Source organism: Pan troglodytes, chromosome 19, assembly GCF_028858775.2.
Source record: "Pan troglodytes isolate AG18354 chromosome 19, NHGRI_mPanTro3-v2.0_pri, whole genome shotgun sequence".
Lineage (NCBI taxonomy): Eukaryota > Metazoa > Chordata > Mammalia > Primates > Hominidae > Pan > Pan troglodytes.
Window position 1 is genome coordinate 12,940,608 of NC_072417.2, and position 18,501 is coordinate 12,959,108.

Genomic DNA, 18,501 nt, shown 5'->3' on the forward strand with positions numbered 1-18,501 from the left:
TGATTAAAAACTCTAAACAGACTAGAAATAGAAGAAAACTTCCTCAACCTAATAAAGTGAATCTAAGAAACAAACAAAACCCCCAAACCAAAAAACTCTGTAACAGCCAACATCATCATGGTCAAAGTATAATAAAACTGCCTTAAGATTGGGAATGATGCAAGATGGCCACTCTTCACCACTTCTATTCAAAATTGTGCTGGAGATCCTAGTCAGTACAGTAAGGCAAGAAAAAGAAATAAAATGCATACAAACTGAAATGAAAGAAGTAAAACTGCCTTTACTTCTGCCTTTACATCACAGAAGACATGGTCTTCTATGCAGAAAATTCCATGAAATCTAGGAAAAACCTATTAGAACTAATAAGTGAGTTCAGCAAGGCCACAGAATGAAAGGTCAACACAAAATCAATTGTTGGGCCAGGTGCAGTGGCTCACACCTGTAATCTCGGCACTTTGGGAGGCCAAGGCGGGCGGATCACAAGGTCAAGAGATCAAGAGCATCCTGGCCAACATGGTGAACCCCGTCTCTACTAAAAATACAAAAATTAGCTGGGTGTGGTGGTGCGCGCCTGTAGTCCCAGCTACTTGGGAGGCTGAGGCATGAGAATCGCTTGAACCTGGGAGGCAGAGGTTGCAGTGAGCCGAGACTGCGCCACTGCACTCCAGCCTGGCGACAGAGCAAGACTCCGTCTCAAAAAAAAAAAAGTAAAATACTAATAAAATAAATCAACTGTATTTTCTTATAGTAGCAATACATAACTAGAAATTAAAAATTTTAAATGCCATTTATGGTAGCATGAAAATACATAAAATACTTAGGAATGAAGTTCGTATAATGTGTGTAAAGGTGAAAGATATTGAAGACCTAAATAAATGAACAGCTAAACCAGGTTGGAATGCAAGACTCATTATTGTTAAGGTATCAATTCTTTCCAACTTGACCTATAAATTCAACACAATCCCAACCATACATTTTCATGAAAATTGATAAACTGATGCTAAAATTTATATGGAAATGCAAAAGATTTCAAGTAGCTAAAACAAATTTTTTTCCATAAAGACAGGGTATGACTATGTTGCACAGGCTGGTCTCAAACTCCTGGATGCAAGCAATCTTCCTGCCTCAGCCTCCCAACGTGCTGGGATTACAGGCGTGAGCCACCATGTCTGGCTTAAAACAATTTTGAAAACAAAAAACAAAAAACAAAAACAAAGATAGAGGATTTACACTGCCGGATTTCAAGACTTCTACAAAGCTATGATAATTCAGACCATATGGTACTGGCATAAGATAGACACAGATTAACAGAATGGAACAGAGTCCAGAAATAACTCATATGGTCAGCTGATTTTAAACAAAGGCCACTAAAGGTTTGGTCTTTTTAAAAGAGATTTATAAAAATGGAAAGGCAACTATAGACTGGGAGGAAATACTTGCAAAACACATTTGACAATGGACTGTATTCAGAATCTATAAAGAACTACCAATCAGTAAGATTAATGAACCAATAAAAAGGAGATACAGGAATGGCCAATAAGCACATGCGGATGCTCCCTATCACCAGCCACCAGAGAAATGCAAATTCCAATCATAATGAGATACCACTACCTACCCGTTAGAACAGATACATTTTAAAAAGGTGACAACAGTACCAAATGGTGTCAACAGAAACTCTCAGATATTGCTGGTGGGAATGTAAAATACTGTACAGTCACTTTGAAAAGCAGCTTCTTAATAAAGTTAAACATACACTTACAACAGGACCAGGAGTCCTACTCTCAGGTATTTACTTAAGATGGGGGAAAATTTAATTAGACACAAAAAATTATAAGCAAATGTTCAGTTTTATTCCTACTAGCCAAAACCTGGAAATGACCCAAATGTCCTTCAACTGGCAAATGGATGAACAAACTGTGGTATACTCAGACTATTTAGCAACAAAAGGGACAGGCCACTGACACAAAAAAAGCATGGATATGCTGCTACGTGAAAGAAAGCAGACAATCAAAACCTACATTTTCTATGACTCCATTTATATGAAAAGTCTAGAACACACGAAACTGTTGTGACAGAAAGTACATCAGGGCTACAGGAAGCTGGGAGCAGAGTGTGGACAGACTGCAGAGGGGAACAGGAAACTTTTTAGGGTGATGGAAATGTTCCACATTTGTCTAAACTCATCCAACTGCACACTTAAATGGGAGTTACTCAAGTTTACCTCAGGACGACTGACTGAAATATATAAATTTATAAATGGGATTATCTTATACCTTCAAATACACATAAAATAAGGTTAACCATATCGTAATGTTTTACATGTTTCCTTCTTGTTTTGTAACAGCTTAGCCAAACTAACAATACATATTCTGTCTCCTGCTTTTCTCACTAAGCATTATAATCACCTGTGTCATTCAAAATTCACCTAATCGCATTAAAAGGGAAATTTCAGATTAAGGGATATACATTCAATATTTAATTGTTTATATACAAAATGCCTACTACAAGATGAATTTTCAAGGATTTAATTTCAAGAATTGAAATTTCAAGAAATTTCAAGAATTTAAATTCTAAGAGAATTTAAGAGCCTCTAAAATCACCCATTAGGTTAAAACTGTATGAAACTGATATTTTTATACGTCAAAAACTGTTTTATAGGTCAAAAACTATTGAAGACTGGCAATCTGGTATTTCGACCTCATACATTAAATAACATAAATGAAAAATCTAATTATTTTAAAAGTATGAAAAATACTATTATATTACTTTAGAAATAGTGGGCATCAACAAATATTTTGTCTTCACTGTGAATTCAACAAGAGGTGACCACATCTATTTTTGTTTAGGCAATCCTTTTTCCCTTTGAAAATAAAGAAATAATTGTTATAGCTAAACTACTTTAAACAAACCCCGGTAAAGTTATTTAAAGGATAATAAATTTCATTATTTAAAATGAAAAGTTTAAAAATGTTTAGAAGAAAAATAATATGTTCCCTTTAAGAAAGTATCATCGGGCACAGCGGCTCACGTCTGTAATCCCAGCACTTTCGGAGGGCGAGGTGGGAGGATCACTTGGGGTCAGGAGTTCGGGACCAGCCTGGCCAACATGGGAAACCTTGTCTCTATTAAAAAATACAAAAAAATTTAGCTGGTGTGGTGGTGCACACCTGTAGTTCCAGCTACTCAGGAGGCTGAAGCAGGAGAATCTCTTGAACCCAGGAGGCGGAGGTTGCAGTGAGCTGAGATGGTGGCACTGCACTCCAGCCTGGGTGACAGAGGTAGACTCTGTTTCCAAAAAAAAAAAAAAAAGAAAAGAAAAGAAAAGAAAGAAAGTGTATAAATGGATTCATTAACCAGGAATTTAAAGCCTTGGGTATATTACGAACAAGATGAAGGAAGAGAAATCGGGAGCAATTAGTGCTGACACGGTAACAGCATAAAACAGGTTAACAGTTTCCTTTAAAACTAGCATTCCTCAACAGATTAGATAGATCAGAGCTATCAGAAGCCAAGAAGCGGCCTAGAACAACAAAAAAAGATACTAGCTTGGCGTGGTGGCTCACATCTGTAACCCCAGCACTTTGGGAGGCCGAGGCAGGTGGATCACTTGAGCCCAGGAGTTTGAGACCATCCTGGGCAACATGGCAAGACCCCATATCTACAAAAAATAGCTGGGCATGGTGGTGCATGCCTGTGGTCCCAGCTACTAGGGGGGCTGAGGTGATAGGATCGCTTGAGCCTGGGAGGTCAGGGCTGCAGTGAGCAGTGACTGCACCACTGCAACCCAGCCTGAATGACAGAGCAAGCCCTTGTCTCAAAAAAAAAAAAAAAAAAAAAAAAAAAAGATACTGTAAGGTTCTTCAGGAGATGAAGGAAAAGAAATATTTAGAAGACAAGAAAGGCTAGTAATAGTTAAACATGCCATTGATACTTAATAGACACTCGGGAGGGAATTCATATTTCTTTTAACCTTTGCACTAAACTGAATACCACACTGTGAATCATTTCAGATTGAATGTCATATATACGCTGTTTTCAGCAACAGTTGTATTTGTTATGGAAAAAGCAGAAGTCATTGGATGTGTTAAAAATCCTATTGTAGCTGCACATTTTAAATATGCCTACCCACTAGATCCTAGCTACTCTCAACGGGCATCTTGTGACAACTAATCAAAATGCAAGTGGAAAAAAAAATGAAGAAAAGGAAGATCTAGTCACCCAAGAGACTTTGAATCCATTAAACTATTTTAATGATGAAAGTAGCACTCTACTTATTACAACATTTAGGAATTCCTCTGAGATGGTAGGTTTCAAGAAAAATTATTTTGAAATAATTTCAAACTTTCAGAAGAGTTGCAGGATTCGCGCAAATGACTCCAGTATACCCTTCACCCAGATTCACCAATTACATCTTCCTTCATTCTGTGTGTATGTGTTTTTTCCTAAGCTGTTTGAGAATCAGTTACAGACATCAACATGTCTCATTAACTGTAATATTTTGGCATGTCCATTTTAAAAGCACGTATTGTTTTTTGTTTTTGTTTTTGTTTTTTTTAGACTTTTTTTCAGACAGAGGCTCACTCTGTCTCCCAGGCTGGAGTGCAGTGGTGCAATCTCAGCTCACTGCACCTCCGCCTCCCAGGCTCAGGCGATTCTCCTGACTCAGCCTCCAGAGTAGCTGGGATTACAGGCATGTGCCACCACAACAGGCTAATTTTTGTATTTTTCCTAGAGACGGGGTTTCACTGTGTTGGTCAGGCTGGTCTTGAACTCCTGACCTCAGGTGATCCACCTGCCTTGGCCTCCCAAAGTGCTGGGATTACAGGTGTGAGCCGCTGCACCCCCACGGAAACAAGTGTATTCATTTTTGTAACCACAGAGGAATTATCAAATTGCTAAAACTTAACACTCATTCAATACTATTATCTGGAATACAGTCCACACTTAAATTTCACCTGTTTATCCCAATATTCTCCCCGATACAAGGCCCCTTAGGATTGCGAATTTCATGTACTTGTCATGTCTCTTTAGCCTCCTTCAATCTGGAATAGTTCCTCAGTCTTCTTTTACTCTCATGACCTTAATGTTTTTGAGGAGCTGATTTTACACAGTCCCTCAACTGGGTGTGTCTGAAGTTTCCACGTCGTTGGATTCAGATGACACATTTCTGGCGTGAAGAGCACGGAGGCGCTGCTTGTCCTTCCAGGTGCGTCACATCAGGAGATGAGCACCTGGTCAGGGAGGTGGCCTGTGCTTTCTCCAAAGCAAACTCTTTACTTTGTAAACTCCCACATTTCTCTCTGTAACTGTAAGTAACCTAAAGGGGGAAGGGGTGGTTCTTTGAAACTAGGTAGTTATCCTGTTCCTTTTCAAATTTCCCTTTGCCAATTGTTCCACGAATCAATTATTACTATGATTGTTGCAAAATTTAAGAGCCTCTAAAATCACCAATTAGGTTAAAACTGTATGAAACTGACATTTTTATACGTCAAAAACTATTTGATAGGTCAGAAACTATTGAAGACTGGCAATCTGGTATTTCAACCTCATACACTAAATAACATACATGAAAAATCTAACTTTAAAAGTATGAAAAATGCTATTACATTATTTTAAAAATAAGTAATATAATAGTTTATTATTCTTTCTATATTTATTCATCGGCATCCACTCTATCCCCTGTATGTACTGTATCTTATTCAATGGGTTACAAGTCATTATTGTCATTATTCATCTTGAAACTCATGTTGTCCCAGCTTTGCCCTGAGCTCACTCTAGGTTCTTCTGACATGTCATTTTTTGAGTATGTCATTACTTTCTGGTACTAGAAGATATTCCAGGCTCATTGTGTACTCACCCCAACTCAGAAGTGGAATTTACCGTTTCTCCAAAAAACTTTTTTTCCCCTCACTGGGGAACGGTTATTTAGAAACTTATTAAAAACTCAAGTGAAGTATAATATAGAAAAACAGGAAAGCAGAGGTTTGGGGTATAAGCAATTATGAACCTTACCTAAAAAGTTCTCTAAGTAGTAAAATCCAACACCTTGCTGCCTATAATAAATTACCAGAACAAATGCCCCTAGATATTCAACGGAGCAGCCCCAATGTCCACCTGATCTCAAAATTTACTATTTAAACTATCATAAATTTCGAATCTATATAACTAAAAATAAACTTTTATCCTATGCTCTTATAAGTGATTTTAATTATTCACTTTTTGACATGGATAAGACTATATTATTATTATTTTCTTTTTTTTTTTTTTTTTTTTTTTGAGACGGAGTCTTGCTCAGCTGCCCAGGGTGGAGTGCAGTGGCATGATCTCAGCTCACTGCAACCACTGTCTCCTGGGTTCAAGCAATTTTCCCATCTCAGCCTCCCAAGTAGCTGGGATTACAGGCACCAGCCATCATGCCCAGCTAATTTTTGTATTTTAGTAGAGACAGGGTTTCATCATGTTGGCCAGGCTGATCTTGAACTCCTGACCTCTGGTGATCTGCCCACCTTGGCCTCCCAAAGTGCTAGGATTACAGGAGTGAGCCCCCACGCCCAGCCAAAAGACTACATTATAACAAGCAAGTGGAACCAAGGCTTTTAATTTGTTATCCTATTTATTTATTTATTATTTTTGAGATGGAGTCTTGCTCTGTTGCTCAGGCTGGAGTGCAGTGGTGCAATCTCGGCTCACTGCAACCTCTGCCTCCCAGTTTCAAGCGATTCTCCTGCCTCAGCCTCCCAAGCCGCTGGGATTACAGGCACGTGCCACTACGCCCAGGTACTTTTTTTTTTTTTTTTTGAGACGGAGTCTCACTCTGTTGCCCAGGCTGGAGTGCAATGGCGTTATCTTGGCTCACTGCAACCTCCGCCTCCCAGGTTCAAGCGATTCTCCTGCCTCAGCCTCCCAAATAGCTGGGACTATAGGCATGCACCACCATGTCTGGCTACTTTTTGTATTTTTATAAAGACGGGGTTTCAACATGTTGGCCAGGCTGGTCTCAACTCCTGACCTCAGGTGATCCACCCACCTCAGCCTCCCAAAGTGCTGGGATTGCAGGCATGAGTCACCGTGTCTGGCCTGCCCAGCTACTTTTTATATTTTTAGTAGAGACAGGATTTCAACATGATGGCCCGGCTGGTCTTGAACTCCTGACCTCAGGTGATCCACCCACCTCAGCCTCCCAAAGTGCCAGGATTACAGGCGTGAGCCACCGCGCCCAGCCTGTTATTCCTTTGTAGACTGTTAGATGAACTCAAAATACATGCTTGTTGATTTTAAGAATTCTCTTCTTTCACCAGCTAACGCAGAACCAAGCAGTGACTATGTCACGTAGTCGGAAATGCCATGTAAGCTGACACAGCTAGCTCACCGTGGCGCAAGCTGCTGAATCCAATCTTTTCTCCCTGAGACCTCAGAGCAGACACCAATCAACAAGGCTGCCATATCAATCCTGAAAGGGATTAAACTAAGCATGATACCTGAGTTAAAATGATGAAATGCATATAACCTAATTCATTAAAGAAAATAAGGTAAGGCCAGGTGCAATGGTTCACGCCTGTAACCCCAGAACTCTAGGAAGCCAAGGTGGGGTGGAATGACTTGAGCCCAGGACTTTGAGGCCACCCTGGGCAACATGGCAAAACCCCATCTCTACAAAAAAATGCAAAAATTGGCCAGGCATGGTGTTGTGCACGTATAGTCCTAGCTACTCAGGAGGCTGAGGCAGGAGGATTGCTTGAGCTCAGAAGGTGAAGGCTGCAGTGAGCTGTGATCATGCCACTGCACTCTAGTCTGGGTGACAGAGCAAGACCCTGTCTCGAAAATTAATTAATTAATTAATTAATTAAAATAAAATAAGGTAGTCCCTTATCTTTCAGGCTGCTTATCCTTCTTTTTCCTACCTTAGTATGAAGGAAAAATCAAAATAGCAGCATCTACCCCCTGTGGAGCTCACAACTGGGAAATGTTCCTTCATGTTTTAATTGCAAAAACGCTGCACTACCTGGAGAACAAGCTGGTACACCATCTGTCCCCAGTACTTCTCTATCTCTGGTATCTGTGTAGGAAGCTGAGGGGCACAATTCTTTGTAATGATACCCCAAAACACCTTTATTGACTGACAACCCTACTTTGGGTCCCAATCAAAGATGAAAGCGGGGGTCAAACATAGCCATTCATAACAGCCTCAACAGATGGCAGTTCAGTAAGAAACAAGAAGTGGTATGTTCTTTTTAACAGTGAAAACAAGAAAACCTCTGAATGCCCAATAACAAAGAATTAGTTAATTATGGACTGTTGTTAAGCTCACTAGCTACTGACTGATTGACTGAGACAGGGTCTCGTTCTGTTGCCCCGGTTGGAGTGCAATGGTGTGATCATGGCTCACTGCAGCCTTGACCTCCTGGACTTAAGTGATCCTCAGGCCTCAGCCTCACAAGTAGCTGGGACTACAGGAACATGCCACCACACCAGGCTGATTTTTTGTAGACACAGAGTCTTCCTATGTTGCCCAGGCTGGTCTTGAACTCCTGGCCTGAAGCCATCCTCCAGCCTCAGGTTTGCAAAGTGCTGAGATTACAGGCATGAGTTACCACACCCGGACTGTCAAGCTACTTATTTTGTATTTATTTATTTATTTATTTTTAAGACATAGTTTCACTCTGTTGCCCAGGCTGGAGTACACTGTCGCAATCTCAGCTCACTGCAACCTTCTGTCTCCCAGGTAAGTGATTCTCCTGCCTCAGCCTGCCATGTAGCTGGGATTACAGGCGCATGCCACCATGCCCAGTTAATTTTTGTATTTTTAGTAGAGACAGGGTTACGAGGTTTCACCATGTTGGCCAGGCTGGTCTCAAACTCCTGATCGCATGCAATCCACCCACCTCAGCCTCCCAAAGCGCTGTGATTACAGGCTCATGTGAGCCACCACACCCAGTGTCTTTTTTTTTCCCCCCGAGATGGAGTCTCGCTCTGTCACCCAGGCTGGAGTGCAGTGGCGCAATCTCGGCTCACTACAAGCTCCGCCTCCCAGGTTCACACCATTCTCCTGCCTCAGCCTCCCAAGTAACTGGGACTACAGGTGCCCGCCACCAAGCCTGGCTAATTTTTTGTATTTTTAGTGGAGATGGGGTTTCACCATGTTAGCCAGGATGGTCTCAATCTCCTGACCTCATGATCCGCCCGCCTTGGCCTCCCAAAGTGCTAGGATTACAGGCGTGAGCCATTGCACCCGGCCTTTTTTTTTTTTTTTTAAATGCCAAAGCAGCTTTCTCCATTTTCTAATTTCCTGTAAGTGTGGTTATATTGTTTAAGAGATAACAAAATTATAAAAATAATAATGTTGGCTGGGCGCGGTGGCTCACGCCTGTAATCCCAGCACTTTGGGAGGCCGAGGCGGGTGGATCACGAGGTCATGAGATCGAGATCATCCTGGCTAACACGGTAAAACCCCGTTCTACTAAAAATACAAAAAAAAAAAAATTAGCTGGGCGTGGTGACGGGCGCCTGTAGTCCCAGCTACTCGGGAGGCTGAGGCAGGAGAATGGCGTGAACCCGGGAGGTGGAGGTTGCAGTGAGCCAAGAACGCGCCACTGCACTCCAGCCTGGGCGACAGAGCGAGACTCCGTCTCAAAAAAAAAAAAAGTCATTATCTAACATTTATACTACATGTTGCAACCTCCTAGAATAGTCAAGAGTTAAAGATTGGCCAGGCACAGTGGCTCACGCCTGTAATCCCAGCACTTTAGGAGGCCGAGGCAGGTGGATAACCTGAGGTCAGGAGTTTGAGACCAGCCTGGCCAACACGCTGAAACCCCATCTCTACTGAAAATACAAAAATTAGCCGGGCATGGTGGCGCGTGCCTTTAATCCCAGCTACTTGGGAGACTGAAGCAGGAGAATTGCTTAAACCTAGGAGGCGGAGGTTGCGGTGAGCTAAAAATCACACCACTGCATTCCAGCCTGGATGACAGAGTGAGACTCTGTCTCAAAAAAAAAAAAAAAAATCGCCCTATTTAATATCCACTATTATTATGTCAAATATGTATTCATTTAATTCTGTAACCACTTTATGAGATAGCTACTATCATTCCATTTTACCAATGATAAATCAAAATTTCAAACCAAAGAATCACATTCAAAAGGCCCAGATTATTACTAATTTTTGAGACGGGCTCTTGCTCTGTCACCCAGGCTGGAGTGCAGCGACATAAACACAGCTCATGGCAGCCTCAACCTCCCAGGCTCAAGCAATTCTTCCACCTTGGCCTCCTGGGTAGCTGGGACCACAGGCATGTGCAACCATACCCAGCTAATTTTTTAATTTTTTGTAGAGATGGGGTCTTGCTATGTTGCCCAGGCTGGTCTCAATCTCCTGAGCTCAACTGATCCTCCTGCCTCAGCCTCCCAAAGTGCTAGGATTATAGGTATGGGCCACTGTGCCTGGCCTAGGCCCAGATTATTAAATTTATTACCCATCCCCAAATACGTGGATTATATCCAAATCCAAGCAGTATCCATCATCTGGCAGGGGACACGCTGGTGCTTTGTAGAATACAGATCTCTGGTTCCTAAGAAAAGCCTAAAATCGTTGCCATAAAGGGCATCAGTTATAGAACTGGTAACCAATGACAAGAGAGAATCCAAAACATAAAAAATTACGGTGTGGAGAATAAATTAAAAAAAAAAAAAATTCAGGGCCAGGTGTGGTGACTCACACCTGTAATCCCAGCACTTTGTGAGGCCAAGGCGGGCAGATCATTTGAGCTCAAGAGTTCCAGACCAGCCTGGGCAACATGGTGAAACCCTGACTCTAATAAAAATACAAAAATCAGCTGAGTGTGGGGGTACACATTTGAAATCCCAGCAACTAGGGAGGCTGACGTGGGAGAATCACTTGAACTTGGGAGGCAGAGGTTGCAGTGAGAGAAGATCACTCCACCTCACTGCAGCCTGGGTGACAGAGCAAGACTCTGACACACACACACATACACACACACACACATACACACACACACACACACACACACACACAATTCAGGCCATGAGGAGTTTGATAAAGTCTGGTAATTTATCTAGAAGGTTAGATGGGTGAGTCCCTTTTTTTTTTTTCTTTTTTGAGATAGGGTCTCACTCTGTCACTCAAGCTGGAGTGCAGTGGTACAATCTCGGCTTACTGCAGCCTCGACCTCCTGGGCTCAAGCGATCCTCCTACCTCAGCCTCCCGAGTAGCTGGGACTACAGGCATGTGCCACCACATCCAGCTAATTTTTGTATTATTTGTAGGGAAGGGGTGTCGCCATGTGGCCCAGGCTGGTCTTGAACTCCTGGGCTCAAGTGATCCACCAACTCAGCCTCCCAAAGTGTTGGGATTACAGGTGTGAGCCATTGTGCCTGGCCTCGGTGAGTCACTTGAGAAAAAAAAGCTATTAAGTAAGCTCAAGCCACAGGCACAAAAAGCCAAAGTAAGGGTGACAAGCACTTGTAAATCCTCATCAACGACAGAAAGGCTCTTCACAGAGTCCAACTGCAGCTTAGAGCTGCAGAGGCTGCCAGGGGTAGCGGAAAGACCACTGGACTAGAATGAGGATATCTGAGTTCTAAGTTTCCAGTCTGTAAACCAAGAAGTTGGATAACTTTACCTCTCAAGGTCTTTCCAGCTGCAAAATTCCTTAAGATACAAAACAAAACTGTAACTGCTGCTGAGCATGACGGAGGTGAGACATGAACCTCCCAGGGGAGGCGAGGCATCACAAGCGCCATCCTGAGGTCAGTCCAACACATTTAACTTATTTCACCCCATAATGCTGCAAATTCTGCCTAGTTCCTGTATTTCTTCAGGGACAAGGAGAAAAACATTCTACAGGAATAAGAAACAGATGGTAGGGTTAAGGTACTTGTTTATAATCTCTTATTTTTTAGAGCTTCAAAATACACAATTTTCAGAGCATTCTGAAATGTGAGTCACACGGTTGTATAAACATTATGATGTCAACTATAAAAATATGCATGGGGGCCGGGCGCAGTGGCTCATGCCTTTAATCCCAGCACTTTGGGAGGCCGAGGCAGGCGGATCACCTGAGGTCAGGAGTTCGAGACCAGCCTGACCAACATGGAGAAATCCTGTCTCTACTAAAAATACAAAATTAGCCAGGCGTGGTAGCACATGCCTGTAATCCCAGCTACTCTCGAGGCTGAGGCAGGATAATCGCTTGAATCCAGGAAGCGGGGGTTGCAGCGAGCTGAGATCACACCATTGCACTCCAGCCTGGGCAACAAGAGCAAAAACTCCATCTCAGAAAACGTATGTGTATATGTGTGTATATATACATGCATGGGGACACAAACTGGTAGTTGTACAAATGTAAGTCATCATGGTAGGATGTGAGTGAAAACAATACTTGCAAGCAACACCCTTTCACAAAACACTGTTCTAGTTTCTTCTCAGTAAAAATCACTTCATTTCTTCCTTTCTTTCATCTAAACTCTCAAACTGCTTGAGTCCTCACAGCGAAGAAAGTTGCACCCTGTTTTAAATAAATCCTAAAGGGCAGTGTTTCCCATATATGAGACCAAGCACAAAATGGCCAGCTCTCCAGAGCTGGGATGGGCTCTTGCATTTTATCCTTCCTAGCAAATTTACACCCTTCATTCAATTTGCAGGCTGCCACAGAACCAAGTATAAGCAGACTAGGAACATACTGGGTCCATTTCTACCCCTTAGAATGGTGTTCTATTCGAACATATTTTTGTAGTTCAAATGGTACTTTGGAAATAACAGAAACTTACTGTTTAAAAGCCTCCTAAAAACAACCCCAATATTATTGTAGCCTAGGAGAGCCACCTACAGTTCCCCATTTTCCTGGCTGGCTCTAGTTCCCTCAAAAGCCATAATGAGAGTTGGGCGTGGTGGCTCATGCCTGTAATCCCAGCACTTTGGGAGGCCGAGGCGGGTGGATCACCTGAGGTCGGGAGTTCAAGACCAGCCTGACCAACACGGAGAAACCCCATCTCTACTAAAAATACAAAATTAGCTTGGTGTGGTGGCACACGCCTGTAATCCCAGCTACTCGGGAGGCTAAGGCAGGAGAATCACTTGAACCTGGGAGGCAGAGGTTGCAGTGAGCCAAGATCATGCCATTGCACTCCAGCCCAGGCAATAAGAGGGAAACTCAGTCTCAAAAAAAAAAAAAAAAAAAAGTCATAATGAAATGGTCACATGACTTGGTTAACTCTTTTCTGTGAATTTCAGTGCTGTTACCTTCTTTAAGTTTATTTTACTTTCTCAGACTTTTCTCAATGCTCAGTATAATTTTAGTCTATTTCTTCTTCAAGATAGTCTAATGTGTCTAAATAAGTCAATCTAGACTGGGTGCGGTGGCTCGCACCTGTAATCCCAGCACGTTGGGAGGCTGAGACAGGAGAATCACCTGAGGTCAAGACTTTGAGACCAGCCTGGCCAACATGGTGAAACCCCACGACTACTAAAAAAAATACAAAAACTTAGCCAGGCGTGGTGGCGCGTGCCTGTAGTCCCAACTACTCAGGAAGTTGAGGCATGAGAATTGTTTGAAACTGGGAAGTGGACAGAGGCTGCAGTGAGCCAAGATCACCCTAGTGCACTCCAGCCTGGGTGACAGAGTGAGACTCTGTCTCAAAAAAACAAAAAACAAACAAACAAACAAAAAAACAGGATATTTGATGATTTTGGAATTGGTCTTTAACAAAATAAGCAGCTTTCCACCTTTGGGAGATAGGAAAGATTTATAGAATAAGAATATACAAAGATTGAAAAGGTAGTAGTAGCTCCTGTAGCCTGCAAAGACCCTGTTTCTGAGGACGTTTTCATTTCTGAGGATGTTCTCCTGTCTTTTTTTTTTTTTCAGATGAAGTCTCACTCTGTCACCCAGGCTGGAGTGCAGTGGCACAATCTTGGTTCACTGCAACCTACGCCTCCCAGGTTCAAGCAGTTCTCCTGCCTCAGCCTCCCGAGTAGCTGGGATTACAGGCGCCTGCCACCACACCCAGCTAATTTTTTGTATTTTTTACTAGAGACGGGGTTTCACCACGTTGGTGAGGCTGGTCTCCAACTCCTGACCTCAGGTGATCCACCCGCTTTGGTCTCCCAGAGTGCTGGGATTACAGGCGTGAGCCACCGTGCCCAGCCTTCTCATGTCTTTAAGTGATTTTGTTTCCTATAATCATCTATACTACATAGACAGAAAAGAGGACAATACTGTATAGGAAAAAAATCTTCCCTATCCAGGAATTCTACTTCTAGGTCTACATTCAAAGAAATGAAAGCAGGGTCTCCAGGAGATATTTATATACCCACATTCACATAGCATTATTCACAATAACCAAAGGGTACAAGCAACCTAAGAATCCTCCATCAACAGATGAACAGATAAACGAAATGTGGCATATCAGCCTTAAAAAGGAAGAAAATTCTGAAATATGCTGCATCATGGAAGAACCTTGAAAACATGACGAAAAGTGAAAAAAGCCAGTCATAAAAGGACAAATACTGTATGATTCCATTTGTATGAAGTACCTAGAGTAGTCAAGTTCATAGAGACAGACAGCAGAATGATGGTTGCCAGGGGCTCAGGAAGGAGAGAATGAGGAGGGATTTAACGAGTACAGAGTTATAGTTACAAAAAATGAAGAGTTCTGGAGACTGTTTGCGCAACAATGAGAATGTACTTCACATTACTAAACTATACTCTAAAATTTTAGATGGCGATACGGTTTGGATTTGTGTCCCCGCCCAAATCTCATGTCAAACTGTAATCTCTAGTGTTGGCGACGGGGCCTGCTGGGAGGTGACTGGATCCTGAGGGCAGATTTCCCCTTGCTGTTCTGGTGACAGTGAGTGAGATCTCACTAGATCTGGTTGTTTAAGTGTGTAGCACCTCCTCCTTCCCTCTCTTCCTCCTCCTCTGGCCACGTAATGATGTGCCTGCTTCCCCTTCACCTTCCGCCATGATTGTACGTTTCCTGAGGCTTCCCCAGCCGTGCTTCCGGTACAGCCTGTGGAACTGTGAACTAATTAAGCCTCTTTTCTTTACAAATTACTCAGTCTCAGGTATTTCTTTATAGCAGTGTGAGAATGGACTAATACAGATGGTAAATTTTATGTTACGTGTATTTACCACAATAATAATAATAAATAAAACCTTCCCTATGTCCCAAAGCTAAATCCTTGGATTGAAAGCTCTTTTAGTTTTTGAACTACCATATTATCCAGCATTTCAACAACATGTGGCAGGGTGAGAAGTCAAGCGAGACAAATAGCTCTGTTTGAGTACCTTATGTTGCTTAATGACAGGTGTGTTGTCCAAAATAATTAGCTTTCAAAAGGAATGGCCTTAACCCTCCTCTGCAACTGGTTAGTGATCTCAGTTTCCCTTCATTAAGTTCTTGACAGCTCAATGTCCTCACATCTGTCACTGTTTGGGAGACTGATTCCAAGAACCTAAACTGCTGAAAGGACGAGGCAACAAATTTATTCTGGTTCATGGGACAGAACTGAACCCATCTGTTTTCTAATCAAAAGCCATATTTGAATCAGTTTTGTTCTACCACAGGACCATCCTAATGGGAGCAATACAATCATACGGTATTTTCCTCTTTCCTGTCTATGTAATATACATGATTACAGTAAACACTAATCAATTAAAGGCATGGAACATCCTCAGAAACACAGTCTTCGCATATTGTAGGAGCCACTACCTTTGCAATCTTTATTTTTATTTTTATTTTTGGAGAAGGAATCTTACTCTCTCACCCAGGCTGGAGTGCAGTGGCATGATCTCGGCTCACTGCAACCTCTGCCTCCTGGGTTCAAGCGATTCTCCTGCGTCAACCTCCCAAGTAGCTGGGACTACAGGCACCCACCACCACACCCAGCTCATTTTTATATTTTTAGTAGAGACAGGGTTTCACTATATTGGCCAGGCTGGTCTTGAACTCCTAACCTTCTGATCTGCCCACCTCGGCCTCCCAAAGTGCTGGGATTACAGGCGTGAGCCACTACGCCCAGCCTGCAATCTTTATCTGCTTGTTCTTCTGAGCACTAGGATTACTTTTGCTCTGAGTGACATAGTTTGTTTTAGAACTACATAAGGGAGGCCGGGCACAGAGGCTCATGCCTATAATTCCAGCACTTTGGGAGGTCGAGGCAGGCAGATCACCTGAGGCTAGGAGTTCCAGACCAGCCTGGCCAAAATGGTGAAACCCCCTTGTCTCTACTAGAAATACAAAAATTACATGTGGCAGGTGCCTGTAATCCCAGCTACTTGGGAGGCTGAGGCACAAGAAAAGCTTGAACCCAGGAGGCAGAGGTTGCAGTGAGCTGAGATCACGCCACTGCACTCCAGCCTGGCAACAAGAGCAAGACTCTGTCCCCCGCCACCAAAAAAAAGAGAACTACATAGGGGGTAAATATTCCTGTGTTGTAAAAACGGACTCTATGTTGTAAAAACAGACTTACCTTAATCTTTTTTTAAGTTGTAGACTGTCATGGATGATCCTTTTAACAAACTCTAATTCACCTCCTTCTGCCATGATCTCTGTGATACCTCCTGTATTAACAGAACTAGGCGGAGGTCTTCGAGGATTTCGTGAGTTTACTCCCTGAACAACAACAAAAAACCCTGGTGAAAAATGTGTACACCCCAAGAACCAAGTCTGAATGTAATCTATCTCTAAGTTAGAATGTTTAGTTGCAATTTTTACTTTCCAAATAGTATGCTAGATTTAGGATTTTAAAATCATAGCCACTAAAATATTTTATTTCAAACAGCTACTTCATGCAACTATTTCTTCCCAGGTCTTTTACTTTCCATTTTTGTGATTAAACATGAAAATTGTTTACCTTTTTATAAAGCCCAATCTGTCACTTTTTCTTTATGCTTTCTTTCTCCTGTACAGAAGATCCACCCAAAGATTAAGCAAATATTTACTTGTTTTTTCCTAGCATTTTCATGGTTTTGCTTTTCACATTTAAATATTTAATCCACCCTTACCTCATACCATATGAAAAGTTAACTCAAAATTCATCAAAGACCTAAAAGGAAAAGCTAAAACTATAAATTTTCATGAGCTTGGATTAATTTTCATTAAGAAAATTAATTTTCATGAGCTTGGATTAGGCAACGGTTTCTGAGACATGACAACAAAAGCATAAGCAACAAAAGAAAACAGATAAATTGGACTTCACCCGAATTAAAAACTTCTGAGCTGCAAAGGGCACCGTCAAGAAAGTGAGAAGACAACCCACAGGAAGGGAATGTTTGCAAATCACTATCTAATAAGGAACTTGCTTATAAAGAATGCTTACAACTCAATAATAAAAAGAAAAACAAACCAACTTAAACATGAGCAAAAGATATGAATAAGCATTTCTCCAAAGAAGATATGCAAATGGCCAATAAGCACGTGAAAAGATGCTCAGCATCATCAGTCATCAGGGAAATCCTAATCAAAACCACAGTGAGATACCACTTTTTACCCACTAAGATGGCTATAATCAAAAAGACAGATCAGGCCGGGCGCGGTGGCTCATGTCTGTCATCCCAGCACTTTAGGAGGCCGAGGCGGGAGGATCACGAGGTCAGGAGATTGAGACCATCCTGGCTAACAAAGTGAAACCCCATCTCTACTAAAAAAAAAATACAAAAAATTAGCTGGGCGTGGTGGCTCACGCCTGTAGTCCCAGCTACTCGGGAGGCTGAGGCAGGAGAATCGCTTGAACCCAGGAGGCAGAGGTTGCAGTGAACCGAGATCACGCCACTGCACTCCAGCCTGGGCGACAGAGCAAGACTCCGTCTCAAAAAAAAAAAAAAAAAAGATCAGGCTGGGCATGGTGGCTCATGCCTGTAATCCTAGCATTTGGGGAGGCCAAGGTGGGCAGATCACTTGAGGTCAGGATTTCGAGACCAGCCTGGCCAACACGGTAAAACCCTGTCTCTAATAAAAATGCAAAACAAATTAGCCACACGCGGTGGTGTCCACCAGGAGTCCCAGCAACTCAGGAGGCTGAGGCATGAGAATCACTTGAACCTGGGAGGTGGAGGTTGCGGTGAGCAGAGATCTCACCACTGCACTCCAGCCTTGGCGACAGAACAAGACTCCATTCCCCGCACCCCCCCACCTCAAAAAAAAAAGGACAAATAAGAAGTGTTGACCGGGTGTGATGGCTTACACCTGTAATCCCAGCACTTTGGGAGGCCAAGGCAGGTAGATCACTTGAGGTCAGGAGTTTGAGACCAGCCTGGCCAACATGGCGAAACCCCATCTCTACTAAAAATACAAAAATTAGCCGGGCGTGGAGGTGCACGCTTGTGATCCCAGCTACTCAGGAGGCTGAGGCAGGAGAATTGCTTGAACCTGGGAGGTGGAGGTTGCAGTGAGCAGAGATCGCGCCACTACACTCCAGCCTGGGTGACAAGAGTAAGACTCTGTCACAAAAAAAAAAAAAAAAAAAAAAAGCCACTTAAC

General features: G+C 42.5%; 1 protein-coding gene across 2 annotated transcripts in view; it reads right to left on the reverse strand.

Annotated features, from left to right (window-relative positions):
* METTL16 (methyltransferase 16, RNA N6-adenosine) overlaps positions 1-18,501 on the reverse strand; it is a 94,995-nt gene that overhangs the window by 29,805 nt on the left and 46,689 nt on the right. For both annotated transcript variants that reach the window (XR_010152752.1, XM_054669916.2), the window contains exon 7: positions 16,493-16,635. Coding sequence is in view for 1 of the 2 variants with exons in the window: in XM_054669916.2 (XP_054525891.1) it covers positions 16,493-16,635 (143 nt within the window). In the remaining variant the exon portion in view is untranslated. The remainder of the gene's footprint in view (positions 1-16,492; positions 16,636-18,501) is intronic.